General features: G+C 43.8%; 1 protein-coding gene across 1 annotated transcript in view; it reads left to right on the top strand.

Annotated features, from left to right (window-relative positions):
• Positions 1-19,489, top strand: part of LOC121569353 (short transient receptor potential channel 1) — a 50,221-nt gene extending 30,732 nt beyond the window's left edge. The window contains exons 10-13 of the mRNA XM_041880241.2: positions 8,728-8,912; positions 9,894-10,095; positions 17,776-17,970; positions 18,130-19,489. Of these exons, the coding sequence (XP_041736175.1) occupies positions 8,728-8,912; positions 9,894-10,095; positions 17,776-17,970; positions 18,130-18,357 (810 nt within the window). The 3' untranslated portion in view covers positions 18,358-19,489. The remainder of the gene's footprint in view (positions 1-8,727; positions 8,913-9,893; positions 10,096-17,775; positions 17,971-18,129) is intronic.
• Positions 19,490-22,994: the final 3,505 nt, after the last annotated feature.

Below are 22,994 nucleotides of genomic sequence, written 5' to 3'. Positions count from 1 at the left end.
ACCACACTGCTAACCTTATGCCTAACCCTAACCTTAAATTAAGACCAAATATAATTTGTTTTCATGAATTTCTACGATAGAGACAATTTTGACTTTGTGGCTGTGGTAACTAGTGGAAACCCCCTAACAGATGTACTCAGCAACGATGGTATTAATGACGTTTTAGGTTCTCTGTTGTGTTCCTCTCCTCCACGTTCTCAGTTGTCAGTACATGGGACTTCACGTCCCACGTCTCACCAATGTGATGGCTCGTTGCAGTGATGTATGACAGCGTGTTCAAAGACGTCCAACAATCTGTTGTTAACGCCACGTGGGGTGTTTGAGAGCTAGCGCTTTGTACTTGCAGAACAATCATTGTACAATTTCTCCATCATGGCCGTCGACATGACATCTTGTAGTCCTGTCCTAGATATGCCATTAGAGTATTGAAGCCGACATCCTCTACCATTGACAGTGGCTGCATGTCAACTGCAATCATTTCTGTAAACAGCGCTGTGATTTTCTCACTCTGTCCCTTATCGCACTGCTGCCAGCAACGGGTTGGGTCTCACAGTGCCTCTCTTTCAGCATTGCACCTGTACTGCCACTGCAGCTCAATTCCACCTCGCAAAGTTTGCATTTTCATCACCTTCTCATTTAACTTTGCAAAGTATTGCCATACAGGACTGCTGCTGTCGCTTCCCTGTCTCTGTCATTTTTCCAACTGTTTATTAAGGACGAAGCGTTATTAAGTTATTAAGCGTAGCGCTTTATATTCGTTGCAAATAATTTAAAATAATTGTTGCGTTAGGTATTTGTTTTTGCCTTTATGATGACGATCGGGACCTGATAACTACACTGTCATTAAGGAAACGTTTTTGATAGATAGTGTGGGGATCTATTTTCTTATAATTAGATGTGATGCCTAGCTTAGAAAGAATACATGAATGATTAAACATAATAGGTTTGTGCTGTACTGATATAGATTGTTTAACATAACAAGCTGTGATTAATGTGAGGAACCGTTAGGGGGTAGGCTGAGATAGACTTGTGACTCACACACACACTGCCTCTTTGTTAAACCGCTCAAGGACATGTGTACTGCTACAATGAAGAAGAACAAACTATGTCTGAGGTTGCTGACTCGAGACAAGTTGTAAAGATAACAACTAATGCCCGGCAACAGTGAAGCGCCAAGGGGCTGGGACCAGCCTGAGCGCCAACGATAGGTTGGGTAAGTTTAAACCACACCCAGCCTCTATTCTGACAGGCTTCTGACCATTTCGAATCCCACCGTACCTTCTCCGCTATGCAATCCGGTTTCCGAGCTGCTCATGGGTGCACCTCAGCCATGCTCAAGGTCCTAAACGATATTATAACCGCTATCGATAAAAGACAGTACTGTGCAGCCGTCTTCATCGACCTGGCCAAGGCTTTCGACTCTGTCAATCACCGCATTCTTATTGGCAGAATAAATAGCCTTGGTTTCTCAAACGACTGCCTCGCCTGGTTCACCAACTACTTCTCAGAGAGTTCAATGTGTCAAATCGGAGGGGCTGTTGTCTGGACCTCTGGCAGTCTCTATGGGGGTGCCACAGGGTTCAAATCTCGGGCCGACTCTATTCTCTGTGTATATCAATGATGTCGCTCTTGCTGCTGGTGACTCTCAGATCCACCTCTACGCAGATGACACCATTTTGTATACATCTGGCCCTTCATTGGACACTGTGTTAACAAACCTCCAAACGAGCTTCAATGCCATACAACACTCCTTCCGTAGCCTCCAACTGCTCTTAAACGCTAGTAAAACTAAATGCATGCTCTTCAATTGAACGCTGCTGGCACCCGCCCAACCGACTACAATCACCACTCTCGGCGGGTCTGACCTAGAGTATGTGGACAACTACAAATACCTAGGTGTCTGGTTAGACTGTAAACTATACTTCCAGACTCACATTAAGCATCTGCAATCCAAAGTTAAATCTAGAATCAGCTTCCTATTTCGCAACAAAGCCTCCTTCACTCATGCTGCCAAACATGCCCTCGTTAAACTGACTATCCTACCGATCCTTGACTTTGGCGATGTCATTTACAAAATAGCCTCCAACACTCTACTCAGCAAATTGGATGTAGTCTATCACAGTGCCATCCGTTTTGTCACCAAAGCCCCATACGCTACCCACCACTGTGACCTGTACGCTCTTGTTGGCTGGTCCTCACTACATATTCGTCGCCAAACCCACTGGCTCCAGGTCATCTATAAATCACTGCTAGGCAAATCCCTGCCTTATCTTAGCTCATTGGTCACCATAGCAACACCCACCCGTAGTATGCGCTCCAGCAGGTATATCTCACTGGTCACTCCCAAAGCCAACACCTCCTTTGGCCGCCACTCCTTCCAGTTCTCTGCTGCCAATGACTGGAACGAACTGCAAAAATCTCTGAAGCTGGAGACTCTTATCTCCCTCACTAACTTTAAGCATCAGTTGTCAGAGCAGCTTAAAGATCACTGCACCTGTACACAGCCATTCTGAAATTAGCCCACCCAACTACCTCATCCCCATATTGTTATTTATTTTGCTAATTTGCACCCCAGTATCTCTATTTGCACATCATCTCTCTATCATTCCAGTGTTAATACTAAATTGTAATTATTTTGCACTATGACGTATTTATTGCCTTTCCTCCATAACTTGCTACATTTGCACACACTGTATATATATTTTCTGTTGTATTTTTGACTTTTGTTTTATCCTATATGTAACTCTGTGTTGTTTTTTATCGCACTGCTTTGCTTTATCTTGGCCAGGTCGCAGTTGTAAATGAGAACTTGTTCTCAACTGGCTTACCTGGTTAAATAAAGGTTAAATAAATAAAAATATTTTAAAAAGCCCTGACCTCAATCCTATAGAAAATGTGTGGGCAGAACTGAAAAAGCGTGTGCGAGCAAGGAGGCCTACAAACCTGACTCAGTTACACCAGCTCTGTCAGGAGGAATGGGCCAAAATTCACCCAACTTATTGTGGGAAGCTTGTGGAAGGCTACCCGAAACGTTTGACCCAAGTTAAACAATTTAAAGGCAATGCTACCAAATACTAATTAAGTGTATGTAAACATCTGACCCACTGGGAATGTGATGAAATAAATAAAAGCTTAAATAAATCATTTTCTCTACTATTATTCTGACATTTCACATTCTTGAAATAATGTGGTGATCCTAACTGACCTAAAACAGGGAATTTTTACTAGGATTAAATGTCAGGAATTGTGAAAAACTGAGTTTAAATGTATTTGGCTAAGGTGTATGTAAACTTCTGACTTCAACTGTCGATAGTTCCCTAAAGATAGATAACGTTTCCTAAAGATAGATAGATAGAGTTTTCTATAGATACAGTGCCTTCAGAAAGTATTCATACCCTTCACTTATTCCACATTTTGTTGTGTTACAGCCTGAATTCAAAATGTATTAAATATTAAAAAAATTCTAACCCATCCACACACAAAATCCCATAATGACATAGTGAAAACATGTTTTTAGAAATGTTTTTAAATGTATTGAGAATGAAATACAGAAATATCTCATTTACATAAGTATTCACACCCCTGAGTCAATACATTAGAATCACCTTTGGCAGCGATCACAGCTGTGAGTCTTTCTGGGTAAGTCTCTTAGAGCTTTACACACCTGGATTGTACAAAATTCTTCAAGCTCTGTCAAATTGGTTGTTGATCATTGCTAGACAACCATTTTCAAGGATATAGTCCCGTTTTTCTTTTTCCTGAAAAACTCACCATTGTTTACCAGTGTCAAGCATACCCATAACATGATGCAGCCAACACCATACTTGAAAATATGGAGGGTGGTACTCAGTAATGTGTTGTATTGAAAACACTTTGTATTCAGGACAAAAAGTTAATTGCTTTGCCACATTTTTTGCAGTATTACTGTAGTGCCTTGTTGCAAACAGGATGAATGTTTTGGAATATTGTCACGATCGTCGTATTGAGTAGACCAAGGCGCAGCGTGATGAACGAACATGTTTATTTATCTTTAGTGATAAATACGGACAATCAACAAAACAACAAACGACTCGTGAAGTCCACGGCACAAACACAAAACCAACTGGAACAAGAACCCACAAACACAAAGGGAAAAACAGACAGTTTAAATATGGCTCCCAATCAGAGACAACCAGACACAGCTGACACTCGTTGCCTCTGATTGGGAGTCACTCAGGCCAACATAGAAACAGAACAACTAGAACCCCCAACATAGAAATATAACACATAGAATGAACACACCCTGGCTCAACATATAGAGTCCCAGCGCCAGGGTGTGACAGTACCCCCCCCGCGGACTGCGACCGCGCCTCAACCAGAGCAAAACAGGGGAGGGCTGGGTGGGCATTCCTCCTCGGCGGCGGTTCTGGCTCCGGGCTTGCCCACCACCCTCCAATAAACCCCCCATAGCGCCCCTGGTCCGGTCTGGCCCCGCTGGCTGGAGCTGAACTGGACGTAGCAGGAGCGGTTAGCTTCAGCTCCGTTGTGGAGCAGTTGACCGGTACCTGATTAGGCACCGGTGACCCAGGCACGGGTTGTGCCGGACTGACGACGCGCACCCCTGGCTTGGTGCGTGAGGCAGGAAAGGACCGGACCGGGCTGACGATGCGCACCCCTGGCTTGGTGCGTGGAGCAGCAACGGGCCGGACCGGGCTGACGATGCGCACCCCTGGCTTGGTGCGTGGAGCCGGAACGGGCCTCACCGGACTGACGATGCGCACCCCTGGCTTGGTGCGTGGAGCAGCAACGGGCCGGACCGGGCTGACGATGCGCACCCCTGGCTTGGTGCGTGGAGCCGGAACGGGCCTCACCGGACTGACGATGCGCACCCCTGGCTTGGTGCGTGGAGCAGCAACGGGCTTTACCAGGCTGACGACTCGCACCCCTGGCTTGGTGCGAGTAGCAGGAACGGGCTGGACCCGGCTGACGACTCGCACCCCTGGCTTGGTGCGAGTAGCAGGAACGGGCTGGACCAGACTGACGACTCGCATCCCTGGCTTGGTGCGTGGAGCCGGAACGGGCCTCACCGGACTGCCGACGCGCACCGTAGGCTTGGTGCGAGTGGCGGGAACAGGCCGGGCCGGGCTGGCGACGCGCACCGTAGGCTTGGTGCGAGTGGCAGGAACAGGCCGGGCCGGGCTGGCGACGCGCACCGGAGGCTTGGTGCGAGTGGCAGGAACAGGCCGGGCCGGGCTGGCGACGCGCACCGTAGGCTTGGTGCGAGTGGCAGGAACAGGCCGGGCCGGGCTGGCGACGCGCACCGTAGGCTTGGTGCGAGTGGCAGGAACAGGCCGGGCCGGGCTGGCGACGCGCACCGTAGGCTTGGTGCGAGGGGCAGGAACAGGCCGGGCCGGGCTGGCGACGCACACCGTAGGCTTGGTGCGAGGGGCAGGAACAGGCCGGGCCGGGCTGGCGACGCACACCGTATGCTTGGTGCGAGAGGCAGGAACAGGCCGGGCCGGGCTGGCGACGCACACCGTAGGCTTGGTGCGAGGGGCAGGAACAGGCCGGGCCGGGCTGGCGACGCACACCGTAGGCTTGGTGCGAGAGGCAGGAACAGGCCGGATCGTACTGGGGACACACACCACTGGCTCTACACCGGGATCTGGAACGGGCCGGACCGGACTGGTAACACACCCCAGTACCTCTCGCCGTGCCTCTAAACCTTCCTTCCCTTCCTTTACCAGTGACCCCTGTCGTCCATGCCCTGTGCCCCCCCCTAAAATGTTTTTGGGGTTGCCTCTCGACCGTCCGACGACGACACTGATCACGCCGTTGCTCCTCTCTCCGTCGCGCCTCTACTGGCGATCCATCCCGGCCAGGATTTCCTCCCAGGTCCAGGACCCCTGCCCGTCCAAAATCTGCTCCCACGTCCAGGCTGCCTGCTCCTGGACACGCTGCTTGGTCCTGGTATGGTGGGTTCTTCTGTCACGATCGTCGTATTGAGTAGACCAAGGCGCAGCGTGATGAACGAACATGTTTATTTATCTTTAGTGATAAATACGGACAATCAACAAAACAACAAACGACTCGTGAAGTCCACGGCACAAACACAAAACCAACTGGAACAAGAACCCACAAACACAAAGGGAAAAACAGACAGTTTAAATATGGCTCCCAATCAGAGACAACCAGCCACAGCTGACACTCGTTGCCTCTGATTGGGAGTCACTCAGGCCAACATAGAAACAGAACAACTAGAACCCCCAACATAGAAATATAACACATAGAATGAACACACCCTGGCTCAACATATAGAGTCCCAGCGCCAGGGTGTGACAAATATTTGTTTTCAGTACAGGCTTCCTTATTTTCACTCTGTCAATTAGGTAAGTATTGTGGAGTAAATTACTGTATACTGAACAAAAATATAAACGCAACATGCAACAATGTCAAAGATTTTACTGAGTTACAGTTCATATAAGGAAATCAGTCAATTTAAATAAATTCATTAGGCAGGGGTGCAGCCATGGGTGGGCCTTGGAGGGCATAGACACACCCACTTGGCAGCCAGGCCCACCCACTTGGGAGCCAGGCCCAGCCAATCAGAATTAATTTTTCCCCACAAAACACCGGTGGTCTGTGTGTGCAAGAAGGACAGCAGCCTGCGGTTATGTGTCGACTTCAGGGAGCTGAATTGCAAGACCATCCCTGACCGTCATCTGTTGCCCCCGTTAGGATCACCACATTATTTTAAGAATGTGAAATGTCAGAATAACAGTAGAGAAAATTATTTATTTAAGCTTTTATTTCTTTCATCACATTCCCAGTGGGTCAGATAATAATAATATGCCATTTAGCAGACGCTTTTATCCAAAGCAACTTACAGTCATGCGTGCATACATTTTTTTTTGTGTATGGGTGGTCCCGGGCATCGAACCCACTACCTTGGCGTTACAAGCGCCGTGCTCTACCAGCTGAGCTACAGAGGACCACGATGTTTACATACACTTAATTAGTATTTGGTAGCATTGCCTTTCAATTGTTTAACTTGGGTCAAACGTTTCGGGTAGCCTTCCACAAGCTTCCCACAATAAGTTGGGTGAATTTTGGCCCATTCCTCCTGACAGAGCTGGTGTAACTGAGTCAGGTTTGTAGGCCTCCTTGCTCGCACACGCTTTTTCAGTTCTGCCCACACATTTTCTATAGGATTGAGGTCAGGGCTTTGTGATGGCCACTCCAATACCTTGATTTTGTTGTCTTTAAGCCATTTTGCCACAACTTTGGAAGTATGCTTGGGGTCATTGTCCATTTGGAAGATCCATTTGCGACCAAGCTTTAACTTCCTGACTGATGTCTTGAGATGTTGCTTCAATATATCCACATAAATTCCCTTCCTCATGATGCCATCTATTTTGTGAAGTGCACCATTCCCACCTGCAGCAAAGCACCCCCACAGCATGATGCTGCCACCCCCGTGCTTCACGGTTGGGATGGTGTTCTTTGGCTTGCAAGTAACCCAATTTTTCCTCCAAACATAACAATGGTCATTATGGCCAAACAGTTCTATTTTTGTTTCATCAGACCAGAGGACAAAAGTACGATCTTTGTCCCCATGTGCAGTTGCAAACCGTAAACTAGCTTTTTTATGGCGGTTTTGGAGCAGTGGCTTCTTCCTTGCTGAGCGGCCTTTCAGGTTATGTCGATATAGGACTCGCTTTACTGTGGATATAGATACTTTTGTACCTGTTTCCTCCAGCATCTTCACAAGGTCCTTTGCTGTTGTTCTGGGATTGATTTGCACTTTTCGCACCAAAGTTCGTTCATCTCTAGGAGACAGAACGCGTCTCCTTCCTGAACGGTATGACAGCTGCGTGGTCCCATGGTGTTTATACTTGCGTACTATTGTTTGTACAGATGAACGTGGTACCTTCAGGCGTTTGGAAATTGCTCCCAAGGATGAACCAGACTTGTGGAGGTCTACAATATTTTTTCTGAGGTCTTGGCTGATTTCTTTTGATTTTCCCATGATGTCAAGCAAAGAGGCACTGAGTTTGAAGGTAGGCCTTGAAATAGATCCACAGGTACACCTCCAATTGACTCAAATGATGTCAATTAGCCTATCAGAAGATTCTAAAGCCATGACATCATTTTCTGGAATTTTCCAAGCTGTTTAAAGGCACAGTCAACTTAGTGTATGTAAACTTCTGACCCACTGGAATTGTGATACAGTGAATTATAAGTGAAATAATCTGTCTGTAAACAATTGTTGGAAAAATTACTTGTGTCATGCACAAAGTAGATGTCCTAACTGACTTGCCAAAACTATAGTTTGTTAACAAGAATTTTGTGGAGTGGTTAAAAACGAGTTTTAATGAGTGTATGTAAACTTCCGACTTCAACTGTACATACCACCCCTGGACTTGCTTGCACCTGGGTGGGTGGTTGTTTGTTAACTAGTTTGGTTTGGACCAGAATCATGTTCATTAGGGCACACCATAGCAAAATGTTTTGAAACAGAAAACGAAAATGTGTTTCTTATTATAAAAGTTCAGATGGTAGTTACCTCCCGGTTTCACTCTGTTTCTCCTGTTTATGGCTACTGAACACAGCCATGACTGAAGCATCTATAGTACAGGTCTTCTTATCATATTCCCAGCAGAACATTTCTCAAGCTTGGAATGTTACTATTGCCCAATCCCAAACCATGGGGATGTAGCTCATGACAGAGTGCTTTTGTGTTCCCAGATCTCCATGGGCCAGATGCTGCAGGAATTTGGGAAGTTCCTGGGTCTGTTCCTGCTGGTGCTGATCTCCTTCACCATCGGCCTGACGCAGCTCTATGGGAAGGACCAGAAGGACCCGGCCAAGAGCCCCGCCAAGGACTGCGAGGGCATCTTCTGTAAGCAGCAGAGCAACGATGCCTTCCACACGTACGTCCAGTCTACCTTATCTCTCTCTCTCTCTCTCTCTCTCTCTCTGTCTCTCTCTCCCTCTCTCTCTCTCTCTCTCTCTCTCTCTGTCTCTGTCTCTCTCTCTTTCTCTCTCTCTCTTCCTCTCTCTCTCTCATTCTCTTTCTCCCTCTCTCTGTCTGTCTTTCTCTCTCTCTCTCTCTCTCTCTCTCTCTCTCTCTCACTGTCTCTTTCTCCCTCCCTCTCTCTCTCTCTCTCTCTCTCTCTCTCTCTCTCTCTCTCTCTCTCTCTGTCTCTGTCTCTGTCTCTCTCTCTCTCTCCGCTCTCTCGACCCCCCCTGTTGAAAGGGTCATGGTTACCTGTTAAGCTCTGTTCTGACAGTTAACCAATGATGGGTACCTCTGACCCATAGAGATCCTATAATTGAGTGTGCTATATGTACTGTAATTCTAAGCTACGACCTCCCTTTTGACATGTTCATGGGTACTGTACCTGTTACGCCCTTTTCTGACGTCTAATCCCTGACCTCCCTGTTGACAGGTTCATGGGTACTGTACCTGTTACGCCCTTTTTCTGACGTCTAATCCCTGACCTCCCTGTTGACAGGTTCATGGGTACTGTACCTGTTACGCCCTTTTTCTGACGTCTAATCCCTGACCTCCCTGTTGACATGTTCATGGGTACTGTACCTGTTACACCCTTTTCTGATGTCTAATCCCTGACCTCCCTGTTGACAGGTTCATGGGTACTGTACCTGTTACACCCTTTTCTGACATCTAATCCCTGACCTCCCTGTTGACATGTTCATGGGTACTGTACCTGTTACACCCTTTTCTGACGTCTAATCCCTGACCTCCCTGTTGACAGGTTCATGGGTACTGTACCTGTTACGCCCTTTTTCTGACGTCTAATCCCCTGACCTCCCTGTTGACAGGTTCATGGGTACTGTACCTGTTACACCCTTTTTCTGACGTCTAATCCCCTGACCTCCCCTGTTGACAGGTTCATGGGGACGTGCTACGCCCTGTTCTGGTACATCTTCTCTCTGGCCCACGTGGCTCTCTTCGTGACCCGCATCAACTACACGGAGGAGCTGAGGTCGTTTGTGGGAGCCCTCATCGTGGGCACGTACAACATCGTGGTGGTCATCGTTCTCACCAAGCTGCTGGTTGCCATGCTACACAAGAGCTTCAGGCAGATCGCTGTAAGTCAATCAATCTATCAGTCAATCAATTATTTAATCAATCAGTCAATCAAATGTATTTATCAAGCCCTTTTTACATCAGCAGTTGTCACAGAGTGCTTTTCGGTAATTCGGCATGAAGTGACTACGTACGATGACATTGTCAATTAAGTTACAACAACAACAAAAACTATTGGACTTGGTTAGTCTAGCTATAACACTGTATCTAAGTGTTAATTGGGAGTACTTTATTTACAGTGTTTGGAGTTTAGTGTTTGGAGTAGGGGTAAAGATCAACTGTATAATTCACCTCAATTACTTAACTTTAATGCTTAATAAATTACACTTACCAATCATCAACTCAAAAATCATCCTTCTGAATGCAAAAGACAAATCCACTCCAAGAACACCAGACTTAACATGGTAGTGATGTATTCACATTTCTCTGGGACAAAAAAATGAATTTGTTGCCGCAAACTTCCTACAGGTTTGTGGCATATTTGCTGCGAACTAAATAGTGTGCCACAAAATGTTGCCAGAAGTTAGCAAATGTTTGCCACTAGTGGTGAATCTGCGGCAAAGCTTTGGCAACAATAATATTGATTGGCACTAGTGGTAAACAGTTCGCCAGAGGGTTTTTTCTCTCAAGATTCTATTTGAATCTGTGGTAAACCTGTGGCAACAACATTATTGCCACTAGTGGCAAACACTTTACCAGAAGCCATTTTCTGGTGAACATATGAGTTCCAAGACCAGTAACCGCTGATGACCAATCAGGGGGATTCGAAAAATCTGTTGGAAAATGTAAACCAAGCTAGCTAGCTAGCTAGCTACCAAAAGTTGTCAGTTGAATGTCTAACTTATTAATTAAACTTCCTAATAAACTTTAACATTTTATTAGCTAAATTATGCCTAGTTAGCAATGTCATGTTTTATGGGATAGAGTGAAACACATTTTATTGATACCAGTTTCAACCTGTCAGCGCCACTGACTGGCTAGTGCTTAGCTAGCTAACGTTAGCTATCTTAATTTTTCAAAAATACAGATTGAGGCCTTCAATCAAATTGAGGACAAATAAATATGTGTGGCCCAGACAAGTCAAGGCTTCTTGCTTCCATGGCTTTGAGATGTAAGTTACACTCAAAAAAATGCTGGGTTGTTTGGATGACCCAATTGCTGGGTTGCAGGCATTGGGTCAATAGTTGGGTTATTTTCTGTAAAAACTGCAAGGTTGGGTTGTTGGTGCTGGGTTATTAAGGTTGGGTTATGGATATATGACCCAGCCAGTGGGTTAATTCTCCCGCCACCAGCACGTGAAGTCCACCAGAACGTGAGCAAGTGTCAAGACGTGGCGTCTTGTAAGTCTTCTAGTTCTAATGTGACTGAGTGGAAAACGGCTAACGTTATTTCGACAAACTAAGGGTGTTTTGGCTGACTGAAAACCGTGAAAACTGTAAGTAACAAAAGTTACGAATTATGTATTTGATGGTCATTCTGGTTAAATAGGTTGTCCTATCATAACTAGATAGCTAGCTAATGTTAGCTTGAGCGTTAGCTAGCTAGCCATTTTCTGTGATAATATTTCTGGCTGTGGTAACGTTAGTTAGCCTCGCGACCATGCTCGCGATGCTAATTTACTGAAATATTGTTGCGGAATATAGCTAAATGTACGTTTTTTGTCAACGTTTGGCTAGCTAGTTAGCTAACTATGTCAGTGTCTGTAACTGTAACTAGCTAAAGTTAGCTAGCTAGCTACCTTAGCTAGCTAAGTCTGACACTTCTTCTGGACTGTCTCGGACACTGTTTCACTCGTTAGCTAACATTAGCTAAGTTAGCTGGCTAGCTAAGTTACCATAGCTAGATTTTACTTATTCTCCATCTGAGTAAATTTAACCAAGCTATTTGTCAGGATTATCTCATACTTGCATGGTGATTGAAGGAGTTAGCTAGCGTTACTGCCGTGGTTTTCAATGATTTCTGACAGTGGCAGCTTTAGTTGGACTTGTGAATTTGAGGAAGATGGATGCAAATTCTATTAGCTAGCTAACGTTAGTTTACTTTAAAATTTGATGTAGCCAAGTTAGTATAGCTAGATAGCTATGTTTCTAACATTTATTTATCTCTGTACTTAAATGCAGAGGTCTAGGCCAATGGAGAGCTTTGTAAAGGATACGCTGAATGAGTGGAACCTGGCCTCTTGATTCCAGAGCTTTGACCCGTGTGTAAAACAGCATCTACGTTTTCCACGTTGTCATCGATAACCAATAGTACAACCTTAATGGAAACTTGAAAGACTTAACTTCACCAGAGCCTCTTAGAACCATGCAGCCACTTGGGACAAGATACAGTACATTACATGCACAGCTACCATAGATAGTCTGGCCTTCATTTGACCATACTTGCTTTGTTGCTCTTAAGGCACTATTTATAGCTCTGTTAAATTGTTTGTTGTTGTGCCTGCTTATTGCCTACTGTACGCTATGTGCTTGTTTTCCTTTAGTTCAACTACTGTTGCACATAAATCTATGTTGGTATAGTTAATATATAAAGACATGTTTTGGTCAAGCTGGGCTGAAGTGCATTCTGGTACGCTTTCATTCTATCACAATTTAGTTTAAATTACAAATGTTACATTTTGGGGGATGTGAAAAGTGCTTTATGAATGAAATACAGTTATTAAGGAACTTAACCCTAATTGCTCCTGCAAGTCGCTCTGGACAACAAAAAAAAAAGAAGTACATTTTAGTCTTTTAGCAGACACTCTTATCCAGAGCGACAAACATAATATCTTACACTTGTTCTCTGTGTAGCAATGTTTTGACTCGATCCAAATGTAGACCATTATTGTATGGCAAGACAACATGATGTGTGTGTGCTGTCACCTAAGATAGCTGAGGTGTGTCAGTGAATGTGCTAATCTATTGATTAGCTCTGGCACTATCTGATAGACAGATCTGTGTTAAACACCACTTAAGACAGACTGTCTCACGCACACATGCTTTGTTTTTCTCAGATTGCAAACTCCACATCAAGTTCAACTGAGGCTTTAGTCTGATGTTTGGACTGTTTGGTTCATGAAATAATATAAATACATTTTAATAATCAAGCCTATCTTATGAAATCTCATTAAATAACACATACTTAGACAATAGGGCTTTGTTTCAATTTGCTGTTTACATTTTGTATATATTATTGGACATTGTGGACAATTCTCTGAAATGCAGGTAATACACATTCAACATTGTATCTTGATGGTGTGTAGGAAAAGGAGGGGTTGGGATGGTAGAGAAGGCTAAAATATAAGCTAAATTGACATTAGAATTACACTGAAAATAACCCAAGGATTACATTAAAAATTACTCCTTCTGCTGGGTCAATCCCCCAACCCAATGTGCTGAGTTTACAGTGAGGGGAAAAAAGTATTTGATCCCCTGCTGATTTTGTACGTTTGCACACTGACAAAGAAATGATCAATCTATAATTTTAATGGTAGGTTTATTTGAACAGTGAGAGACAGAATAACAACAAAAACATCCAGAAAAACGCATGTCAAAAATGTTATAAATTGATTTTCATTTTAATGAGGGAAATAAGTATTTGACCCCCTCTCAATCAGAAAGATTTCTGGCTCCCAGGTGTCTTTTATAAAGGTAACGAGCTGAGATTAGGAGCACACTCTTAAAGGGAGTGCTCCTAATCTCAGTTTGTAACCTATATAAAAGACACCTGTCCACAGAAGCAATCAATCAATCAGATTCCAAACTCTCCACCATGGCAAAGACCAAAGAGCTCTCCAAGGATGTCAGGGACAAGATTGTAGACCTACACAAGGCTGGAATGGGCTACAAGACCATCACCAAGCAGCTTGGTGAGAAGGTGACAACAGTTGGTGCGATTATTCGCAAATGGAAGAAACACAAAAGAACTGTCAATCTCCCTCTGCCTTGGGCTCCATGCAAGATCTCACCTCATGGAGTTGCAATGATCATGAGAACGGTGAGAAATCAGCACAGAACTACACGGGAGGATCTTGTCAATGATCTCAAGGCAGCTGGGACCATAGTCACCAAGAAAACAATTGGTAACACACTACACCGTGAAAGACTGAAATCCTGCAGCGCCCGCAAGGTCCCCCTGCTCAAGAAAGCACATATACAGGGCCATCTGAAGTTTGCCAATGAACATCTGAATGATTCAGAGGAGAACTGGGTGAAAGTGTTGTGGTCAGATGAGACCAAAATCGAGCTCTTTGGCATCAACTCAACTCACCGTGTTTGGAGGAGGAGGAATGCTGCCTATGACCCCAAGAACACCATCCCCACCGTCAAACATGGAGGTGGAAACATTATGCTTTGGGGGTGTTTTTCTGCTAAGGGGACAAGACAACTTCACCGCATCAAAGGGACGATGGACAGGGCCATGCACCGTCAAATCTTGGGTGAGAACCTCCTTCCCTCAGCCAGGGCATTGAAAATGGGTCGTGGATGGATATTCCAGCATGACAATGACCCAAAACACACGGCCAAGGCAACAAAGGAGTGGCTCAAGAAGAAGCACATTAAGGTCCTGGAGTGGCCTAGCCAGTCTTCAGACGTTAATCCCATAGAAAATCTGTGGAGGGAGCTGATGGTTCGAGTTGCCAAACGTCAGCCTCGAAACCTTAATGACTTGGAGAAGGAGTGGGACAAAATCCCTCCTGAGATGTGTGCGAACCTGGTGGCCAACTACAAGAAACGTCTGACCTCTGTGATTGCCAACAAGGGTTTTGCCACCAAGTACTAAGTCATGTTTTGCAGAGGGGTCAAATACTTATTTCCCTCATTAAAATGCAAATCAATTTATAACATTTTTGACATGCGTTTTTCTGGATTTCTTTGTTGTTATTCTGTCTCTCACTGTACAAATAAACCTACCATTACAATTATAGACTGATCATGTCTTTGTCAGTGGGCAAACATACAAAATCAGCAGGGGATCAAATACTTTTTTCCCTCACTGTATGTCACAACCCAACACACTGGGTTGTTTTAACCCAGCAATATATCCATCTCCAGTTCTGAAATGGGTTTTATTTAGGTTTTGTTTTAATTATTACAATTTTGTTAATTACTGTATCCTTTAAACTGCCATTGGTTGAAATGTATTGCTCAGTTATCATTTGGCTCATGTAAATAATTCTGTAGTTGTCTTCTTAAACAACCTACGGTGAACTTCCCCACAGTGTTCACATTTCTATCATGCAAATGTTGTAGCTACACAAAACTATCAAATAAACAATTTATTTGGGAAATATCAGGCTTTGCTCTTTTCTTCATTAGCATTCTGATGATTTCAAGTTCTATTGGATGTATTTCTTATCTGTTAAAGACATTTAATACGTTTAGGATATTTACTACATTTAGTATGTTTCGTTTTTTCTCTGAGAAGTAAGTTATATGTGATTTGGTTTACGTAGATACAACAGTAACCAAAAACCTGATCTAATTTGCATATTAATATTGAGTTTGCAGTAATTGTTCAGCAAACAATAGAACAATCAATAAGTTTCCCAGAATTGTTTGCCAGAAGTTCAGAAGTTACCGCAAATTTACTGCAACAGTTTGCCAAATAACGAATTTGCATGTGAAAATATGAGCTTGCCGTAAATTTGTGATAAATTGGGCAAACAACTGTTTGCCAGAAGCCTGTTTTTTCGGTAAGGGAGTTATTAAAGTGAGTCGATTACAGAGTACAGTGGGGAAAAAAAGTATTTAGTCAGCCACCAATTGTGCAAGTTCTCCCACTTAAAAAGATGAGAGAGGCCTGTAATTTTCATCATAGGTACACGTCAACTATGACAGACAAAATGAGAAAAAAGAATCCAGAAAATCACATTGTAGGAATTTTTATGAATTTATTTGCAAATTATGGTGGAAAATAAGTATTTGGTCAATAACAAAAGTTTCTCAATACTTTGTTATATACCCTTTGTTGGCAATGACACAGGTCAAACGTTTTGTGTAAGTCTTCACAAGGTTTTCACACACTGTTGCTGGTATTTTGGCCCATTCCTCCATGCAGATCTCCTCTAGAGCAGTGATGTTTTGGGGCTGTCGCTGGGCAACACAGACTTTCAACTCCCTCCAAAGATTTTCTATGGGGTTGAGATCTGGAGACTGGCTAGGCCACTCCAGGACCTTGAAATGCTTCTTACGAACCCACTCCTTCGTTGCCCGGGCGGTGTGTTTGGGATCATTGTCATGCTGAAAGACCCAGCCACGTTTCATCTTCAATGCCCTTGCTGATGGAAGGAGGTTTTCACTCAAAATCTCACGATACATGGCCCCATTCATTCTTTCCTTTACACAGATCAGTCATCCTGGTCCCTTTGCAGAAAAAACAGCCCCAAAGCATGATGTTTCCACCCCCCATGCTTCACAGTAGGTATGGTGTTCTTTGGATGCAACTCAGCATTCTTTGTCCTCCAAACACGACGAGTTGAGTTTTTTACCAAAAAGTTCTATTTTGGTTTCATCTGACCATATGACATTCTCCCAATCCTCTTCTGGATCATCCAAATGCACTCTAGCAAACTTCAGACGGGCCTGGACATGTACTGGCTTAAGCAGGAGACACGTCTTGCACTGCAGGATTTGAGTCCCTGGCGGCGTAGTGTGTTACTGATGGTAGGCTTTGTTACTTTGGTCCCAGCTCTCTGCAAGTCATTCACTAGGTCCCCCCGTGTGGTTCTGGGATTTTTGCTCACCGTTCTTGTGATCATTTTGACCCCACGGGGTGAGATCTTGCGTGGAGCCCCAGATCGAGGGAGATGATCAGTGGTCTTGTATGTCTTCCATTTCCTAATAATTGCTCCCACAGTTGATTTCTTCAAACCAAGCTGCTTACTTATTGCAGATTCAGTCTTCCCAGCCTGGTGCAGGTCTACAATTCTGTTTCTGGTGTCCTTTGACAGCTCTTTGGCCTTGGCCATAGTGGAGTTTGGAGTGTGACTGTTTGAGGTTGTGGACAGGTGTCTTTTATACTGATAACAAGTTCAAACAGGTGCCATTAATACAGGTAACGAGTGGAGGACAGAGGAGCCTCTTAAAGAAGAAGTTACAGGTCTGTGAGAGCCAGAAATCTTGCTTGTTTGTAGGTGACCAAATACTTATTTTCCACCATAATTTGCAAATAAATTCATTAAAAATCCTACAATGTGATATTCTGGATTTTTTTTTCTCAATTTGTCTGTCATAGTTGAGGTGTACCTATGATGAAAATTACAGGCCTCTCTCATCTTTTTAAGTGGGAGAACTTGCACAATTGGTGGCTGACTAAATACTTTTTTTCCCCACTGTATGTGAGCGGAGTGGAGCTGGAGCCGAGCGAGGAGCGGAGCGTGCCAAATTTGACTGGCGCGTGTAGCGAGTTTCCCAAAGGCTGGAGCGTCGGCCTTCTCACCAGCTCCAGTAGCGTTCACTTCACGAGCTCAGGGCGTGCCCGGCCCAGCATGCATTTGTAGTCTTGTGTGCTGCTATAGCCCCCTTGCTTTAGCTACTGTCATGGAGTTTGCTAAATATTTTCAGAAAGAAACTGATAAAACACACTGGTGCAAAATCAAGGTGGGACGCCGGATCTCCATGAGATTTCCGACTGCTCAACTCCACTCACATACTCTGGTTGAATTCCTAAATCTCCCATTTCCCTCTAAATCCCCCTAGAACCACGAGGATAAGGAATGGAAGTTTGCCTGCGCCAAGCTGTGGCTGAGCTACTTTGACGAAAAGTGCACCCTACCGCCCCCCTTCAACATCCTGCCCTCCCCCAAGACAGTGTGTTACCTGCTGACCAGTATGAGTAAATGGATCTGCTCCCACACCTCCACGGGGAAGGTCAAGAGACAGCACAGCCTCAAGGTAAGAGAGACGTGACACTATTCAATCAAGAAGTACCTCTGTATACTTCAAATAAAGCCTTTTTTTACAATCTTATCCTTCCATGATATCCAGATAAGTAGACACTGTGTTCAGTCTCAAACCCTAACCTCCCATGTTGTTGTTGTCCCACCCATCCAGGAGTGGAGGAACCTGAAGCAGAAGCGTAATGAGAACTACCAGAAGATCATATGTTATCTGGTCCATCGCTACCTGACGTCCACCAGGCAGAAGATGCAGAGCACCGACCAGGCCACCGTGGAGAACCTCAACCACCTGCGGCAGGACCTCTCCAAGTTCCGCAACGAGATGAGAGACCTGCTAGGCTTCAGAACCTCCAAGTACACCATGTTCTACCCACGGAGCTAGGACTGATCTGGTCTCAACCCCAACCTGAACCACCCCTGAGTCCAACCCCTCCAACCCAACCTCAACCAACCAGCTAAGACTGTTCTCAACCCCAAACCACAACCCCAACCGTCCCTCTCAGCTTCTTCACGCAGGGGGTCGTACCCCTGACCCTAGCATGCTCAGAAACCACTTTGTGTCCAGTCACAGAGGAGAGACATTTAAACCAGCAGCTCATCTGGAAATATATACTGTATATTCTGCACCAAAGTCTCCAGATTCAGCCCCCTAATGTAATAATATATGTAATAATATATGGAATAATATTCAGGCATCCTACTTGTTTTATAAAAATGTCGTTATTCTCAACAAAATACTATTGATTGATGTGACTTTGCAGAGGTGTGGACTCGAGTCACGTGACTTGGACTTGAGTCTGACTCGTCACAAATCTGATGACTTGTGACTCGATTGAAAATGAAATAACTTGAGACTTGACTTAGAGCCTCAAGTCTCGGGACTCGACTTTGACTTGAGACTGGTGACTTGAAATGATCTGGCCAGGTTTTGTAACGTTTTTGTCACGCATTTTTGTGGCATAGTCTCATTGGATTACTCTCCATGCAGCCAGAGACAGTATCGCACTTGCAAAAAAAAACAGATTGGCTATTGAAACGCCCTCTGATTGGACCAATCAACACAGGTCGGGTGAGTTTGCGCAATGAGAAGGTTTTGGGTGGTTGCGAATGTGAAACTGAAAGGGAAAAATATATATTTTCATACATATTTTAATACATATAGCCTACCATTTCTATTGGATATTTATACCTTTGCTTATTTGATCTGGTCACTAACATAGGTCTACGGCATTGCACCAAATTCTTGTTTCAAAAACATCTAATCTGTGCTTCAGAGCCAAAAGGTTGCACATCTTGACTGTTGACCAATGACCAGTCATCAGCTTTTGTGCACAAAGGGGGCGCACATATCCACATTACATACTCTCTATACCGGGCACGCGCGTGCACCGTCGCGCGCATCCTGATTTTGTAAATTCACACCAGTTACAATCCAGAGCACGCTGGTTGAAATATCAAAATGAACCCTGAACCAACTATATTAATTTGGGGACAGGTCGAAAACACATGAAACATTCATGGACATTTAGCTAGCTTGATGTTGCTAGCTAATTTGTCCTGGGATATAAACATTGGGTTGTTATTTTTACCTGAAATGCAAAATTTCCTTTTTTTCTGGATCTTTGTAGAATTTTGACCCATTTTGAGTCACACAAAATCATGTGTTCTCTACTCCGACAATTAATCCAAAAATAAAAGGGTAAAGCTAGTTAGTTTCTAGTAATCTCTCCTTCTTCTTCTTCTACTTCTGTGGACTTTATATGGCGGTTGGCAACCAACGTTAAGGTGCATTACCACCACCAACTGGACTGAAGTGTGGACCTCAGTTCAGCTTTCAATCACTCACGTGGGTTGAAAGCTGAACTGGTAGCTTAGTGGTTAAGAGCGTTGTGCCAGTAACCGAAAGGTCGCTGGTTCTAATCCCCAAGCCGACTAGGTGAAAAACCTGTTGATGTGCCCTTGAGCAAGGCACTTAACCCTAATTGCTCCTGTAAGTCGCTCTGGATAAGAGCGTCTGCTAAATGACCAATTTATTTTATTTTTATTTAGAAACCAATGAGGAGATGGGAGAGGCGGGACTTGCAGTGCATCAAGCTCAAAAAATAGAACCAAGTTCTATTTTAGCGCCTGGCTACGCAGACGTTCGTTGACGCACGCGAGCAGTTTGGGTGAAATTATTGAATAACATGTATGTGTAGTTTTATTTTTGCAACGCTCGCGCGCTAAACGTGGACGGTGTGGTCAGCATGTTAGTGACCAGAATTTTGTTTAATTGTATCAGTTTTTTCCTGGCCTACGTATAAAGTACCGTATAAAGTATGTATAATGTACCGTATAAAGTACATACGTATAAGGTACTATTCAGCAATCTGCTAGGACAAATCTTTGCCACAACAATAGGCTACCTACCTGGTGATTCAATTGATCATTTTCATATTTCAGATAGGCCTATTTGGGTGGATTATAATTATCTACCTCAGTGGTGATACTGGCTATATGTCTTAAAGATAGCTGTAACATTGCACTACCTTTAATACTTATGTAACATATTCTGGCTAATGAATTTGGATATTTGTGAGGAAGAAAAAGGCTCCAGACAGATCATGCATACCTCCGCTGCATACAGGTAGGCCATGTGATCCTGCTTGTTCTGGCAGAGAAGTGACAATGTGACATGATATCCCTAGTTGATATTGACCGCTAACACGAATGACTTTCACCTCAAAATGCAGGTGTAAAAACGCAGTTTATTTCTGTATCTTGCTTTTTGAAAATGCGTCACCGTTTATGGCTGTAACGACATGCTACATTTGTGCAGCGATTGCGCTTGCGTTTTCGCCCTGTGCGCGCGTGCGTGCGCAGGGGTGTCGCAAAAGCTTTTTGAACACCTACTTTTTTGTGGGTCGCGTGTCAAAAAGTTTGAAAACTGCTGAGCTAGCGAACAGATTGCTGATTTGCTTTACATCTGTAGAAACGGGTGCAGCGCAAACGTCCAATAAACTAATATGCAGTTTGGTCGTCAAGAATATGAACCGTTTACTTTGAAAGCTCACCAGCAATGGGGCATCAAGCAACAATTACTAGCATACTGGTCTTTTGGTATGTAAAAATGGCTTGAAATTGATAATTTACTTATGAAGCTTGCATTTGGAATTTGTTGTTAAAATGTATTATTAGCCTACATAATCAACATGTGTTGTAGGCAATATAATGAAAGGGATGTCTGGTAGCCTCAATAAATAGAAAAATAATTGTAGTTGAACAAGTCATTGCCTGTATAGATAACAAATATATATATATATATATATATAACTTGACTTGACTTGCTCTTAGAACGCACGACTTGGACTTGACTCGAGACTCGACCCGTTCTACTTGGGACTCGACTTGAGACTTGGACCGTGTGGCTTGAGACCTGCTTGTGACTCGAATAATAGTGACTTGGCCCCACCTCTGCTTTTTTATCCAGGCAGTGAGAAATGATTAGAGACTAATGGTTGAGTTGCATCACACGCTTGGAAAAATACTTGAAACAGAAAGATTATTTTTTCAGAGAGCTGGCACGTGGAGGAGAAGCCAGTTGGTTTTAATAGTGACATCTGAGAGTGTTACTCACTGTTCAGCGCCAGCACATCCCTGGTCAACACACACACACACACACACACAGACACACACACACACACACACACCTGACCATTCCCAGTGCTCAATGGAGCATTCAGCCCTATAACAGCTGCCTCCACACCTTGACAAAGTTACCACTTACTCTAAGTAGGCCAGATATATCGCTTATTTACCTTATAATAATATAATATGCCATTTAGCAGACGCTTTTATCCAAAGCGACTTACAGTCATGCGTGCATACATTTTTGTGTATAATAATAATATGCCATTTAGCAGATGCTTTTATCTAAAGCGACTTACAGTCATGTGTGCATACATTTTTTGTGTATGGGTGGTCCCGGGATCGAACCCACTACCCTGGCGTTACAGGCCCCGTGCTCTACCAGCTGAGCTACAGAGGACCACACTAAGTTCATATATACAATGACAAATGACAAGTTACAACTGGTCTGTAAATTAATGTACGATGACACTCCATATGAAGAATCACCTCGTTACAATAAACTTTATTTTTTATTTGGTCAGATGAAAACAGTAAAATATAAATAACATTTAGTAATTGTTTCATATGAAAATACTTTATATTGATTAAGGAAAACTCCACCCAAAAACTATATTTTGGCAAAATGCATCATTGGTATTTTGAAAGTTATATATCTTGAGAACTTGATTGTTGACATGCAAAACATTTTGGGACTATATTTTGGGACAACAATGGACTAATGAAACAAATACCAAAATATAGTTTTGGGGTGGGGATTATTTTTTTTTAGGTTCACATCTCCACTTTTTATTACAAACATTACATTTGAATGTAAGGCTAACAAAACCAAGCTGACATAATGAGATGGAGTGCTATGCTGTATCCATTCATCATAAAAGCTTTGGCTAATAAGTGACAGTACTAAACAGAACACCAGCATGACACCAAATCATTTAAAAGGGAATACTATATATTAAGCTATTGCATTTATCGACACCACATAAAATACCTCCCGTATCTTGTCCATCCAATGTGAACATATGAAATAAAGAGCAGTTGGTAAACACTGTCCATAAAACTACAACACCCAGACCTCAAGAATGTACTTCCTGTAACCAAACTCCTTCCTGTCTGATGTTTGATCCAAGCTAATACTCATCGTGACATCTGGGTGTGTTCAGTGGGCTTGAAACGTGAGAAAACGTGCGTGCGCGGGGGTGTCGCAAAAGCTTTTTGAACACCTACTTTTTTGTGGGTCGCGTGTCAAAAAGTTTGAAAATTGCTGAGCTAGCGAACAGATTGCTGATTTGCTTTACATCTGTAGAAACGGGTGCAGCGCAAACGTCCAATAAACTAATATGCAGTTTGGTCGTCAAGAATATGAACCGTTTACTTTGAAAGCTCACCAGC

This window comes from Coregonus clupeaformis, chromosome 7 (genome assembly GCF_020615455.1).
Source record: "Coregonus clupeaformis isolate EN_2021a chromosome 7, ASM2061545v1, whole genome shotgun sequence".
Classification (NCBI taxonomy): Eukaryota; Metazoa; Chordata; class Actinopteri; order Salmoniformes; family Salmonidae; genus Coregonus; species Coregonus clupeaformis.
The sequence above is the reverse complement of the archived record's forward strand: the minus strand, read 5'-3'. Positions and strand labels throughout refer to the sequence as shown.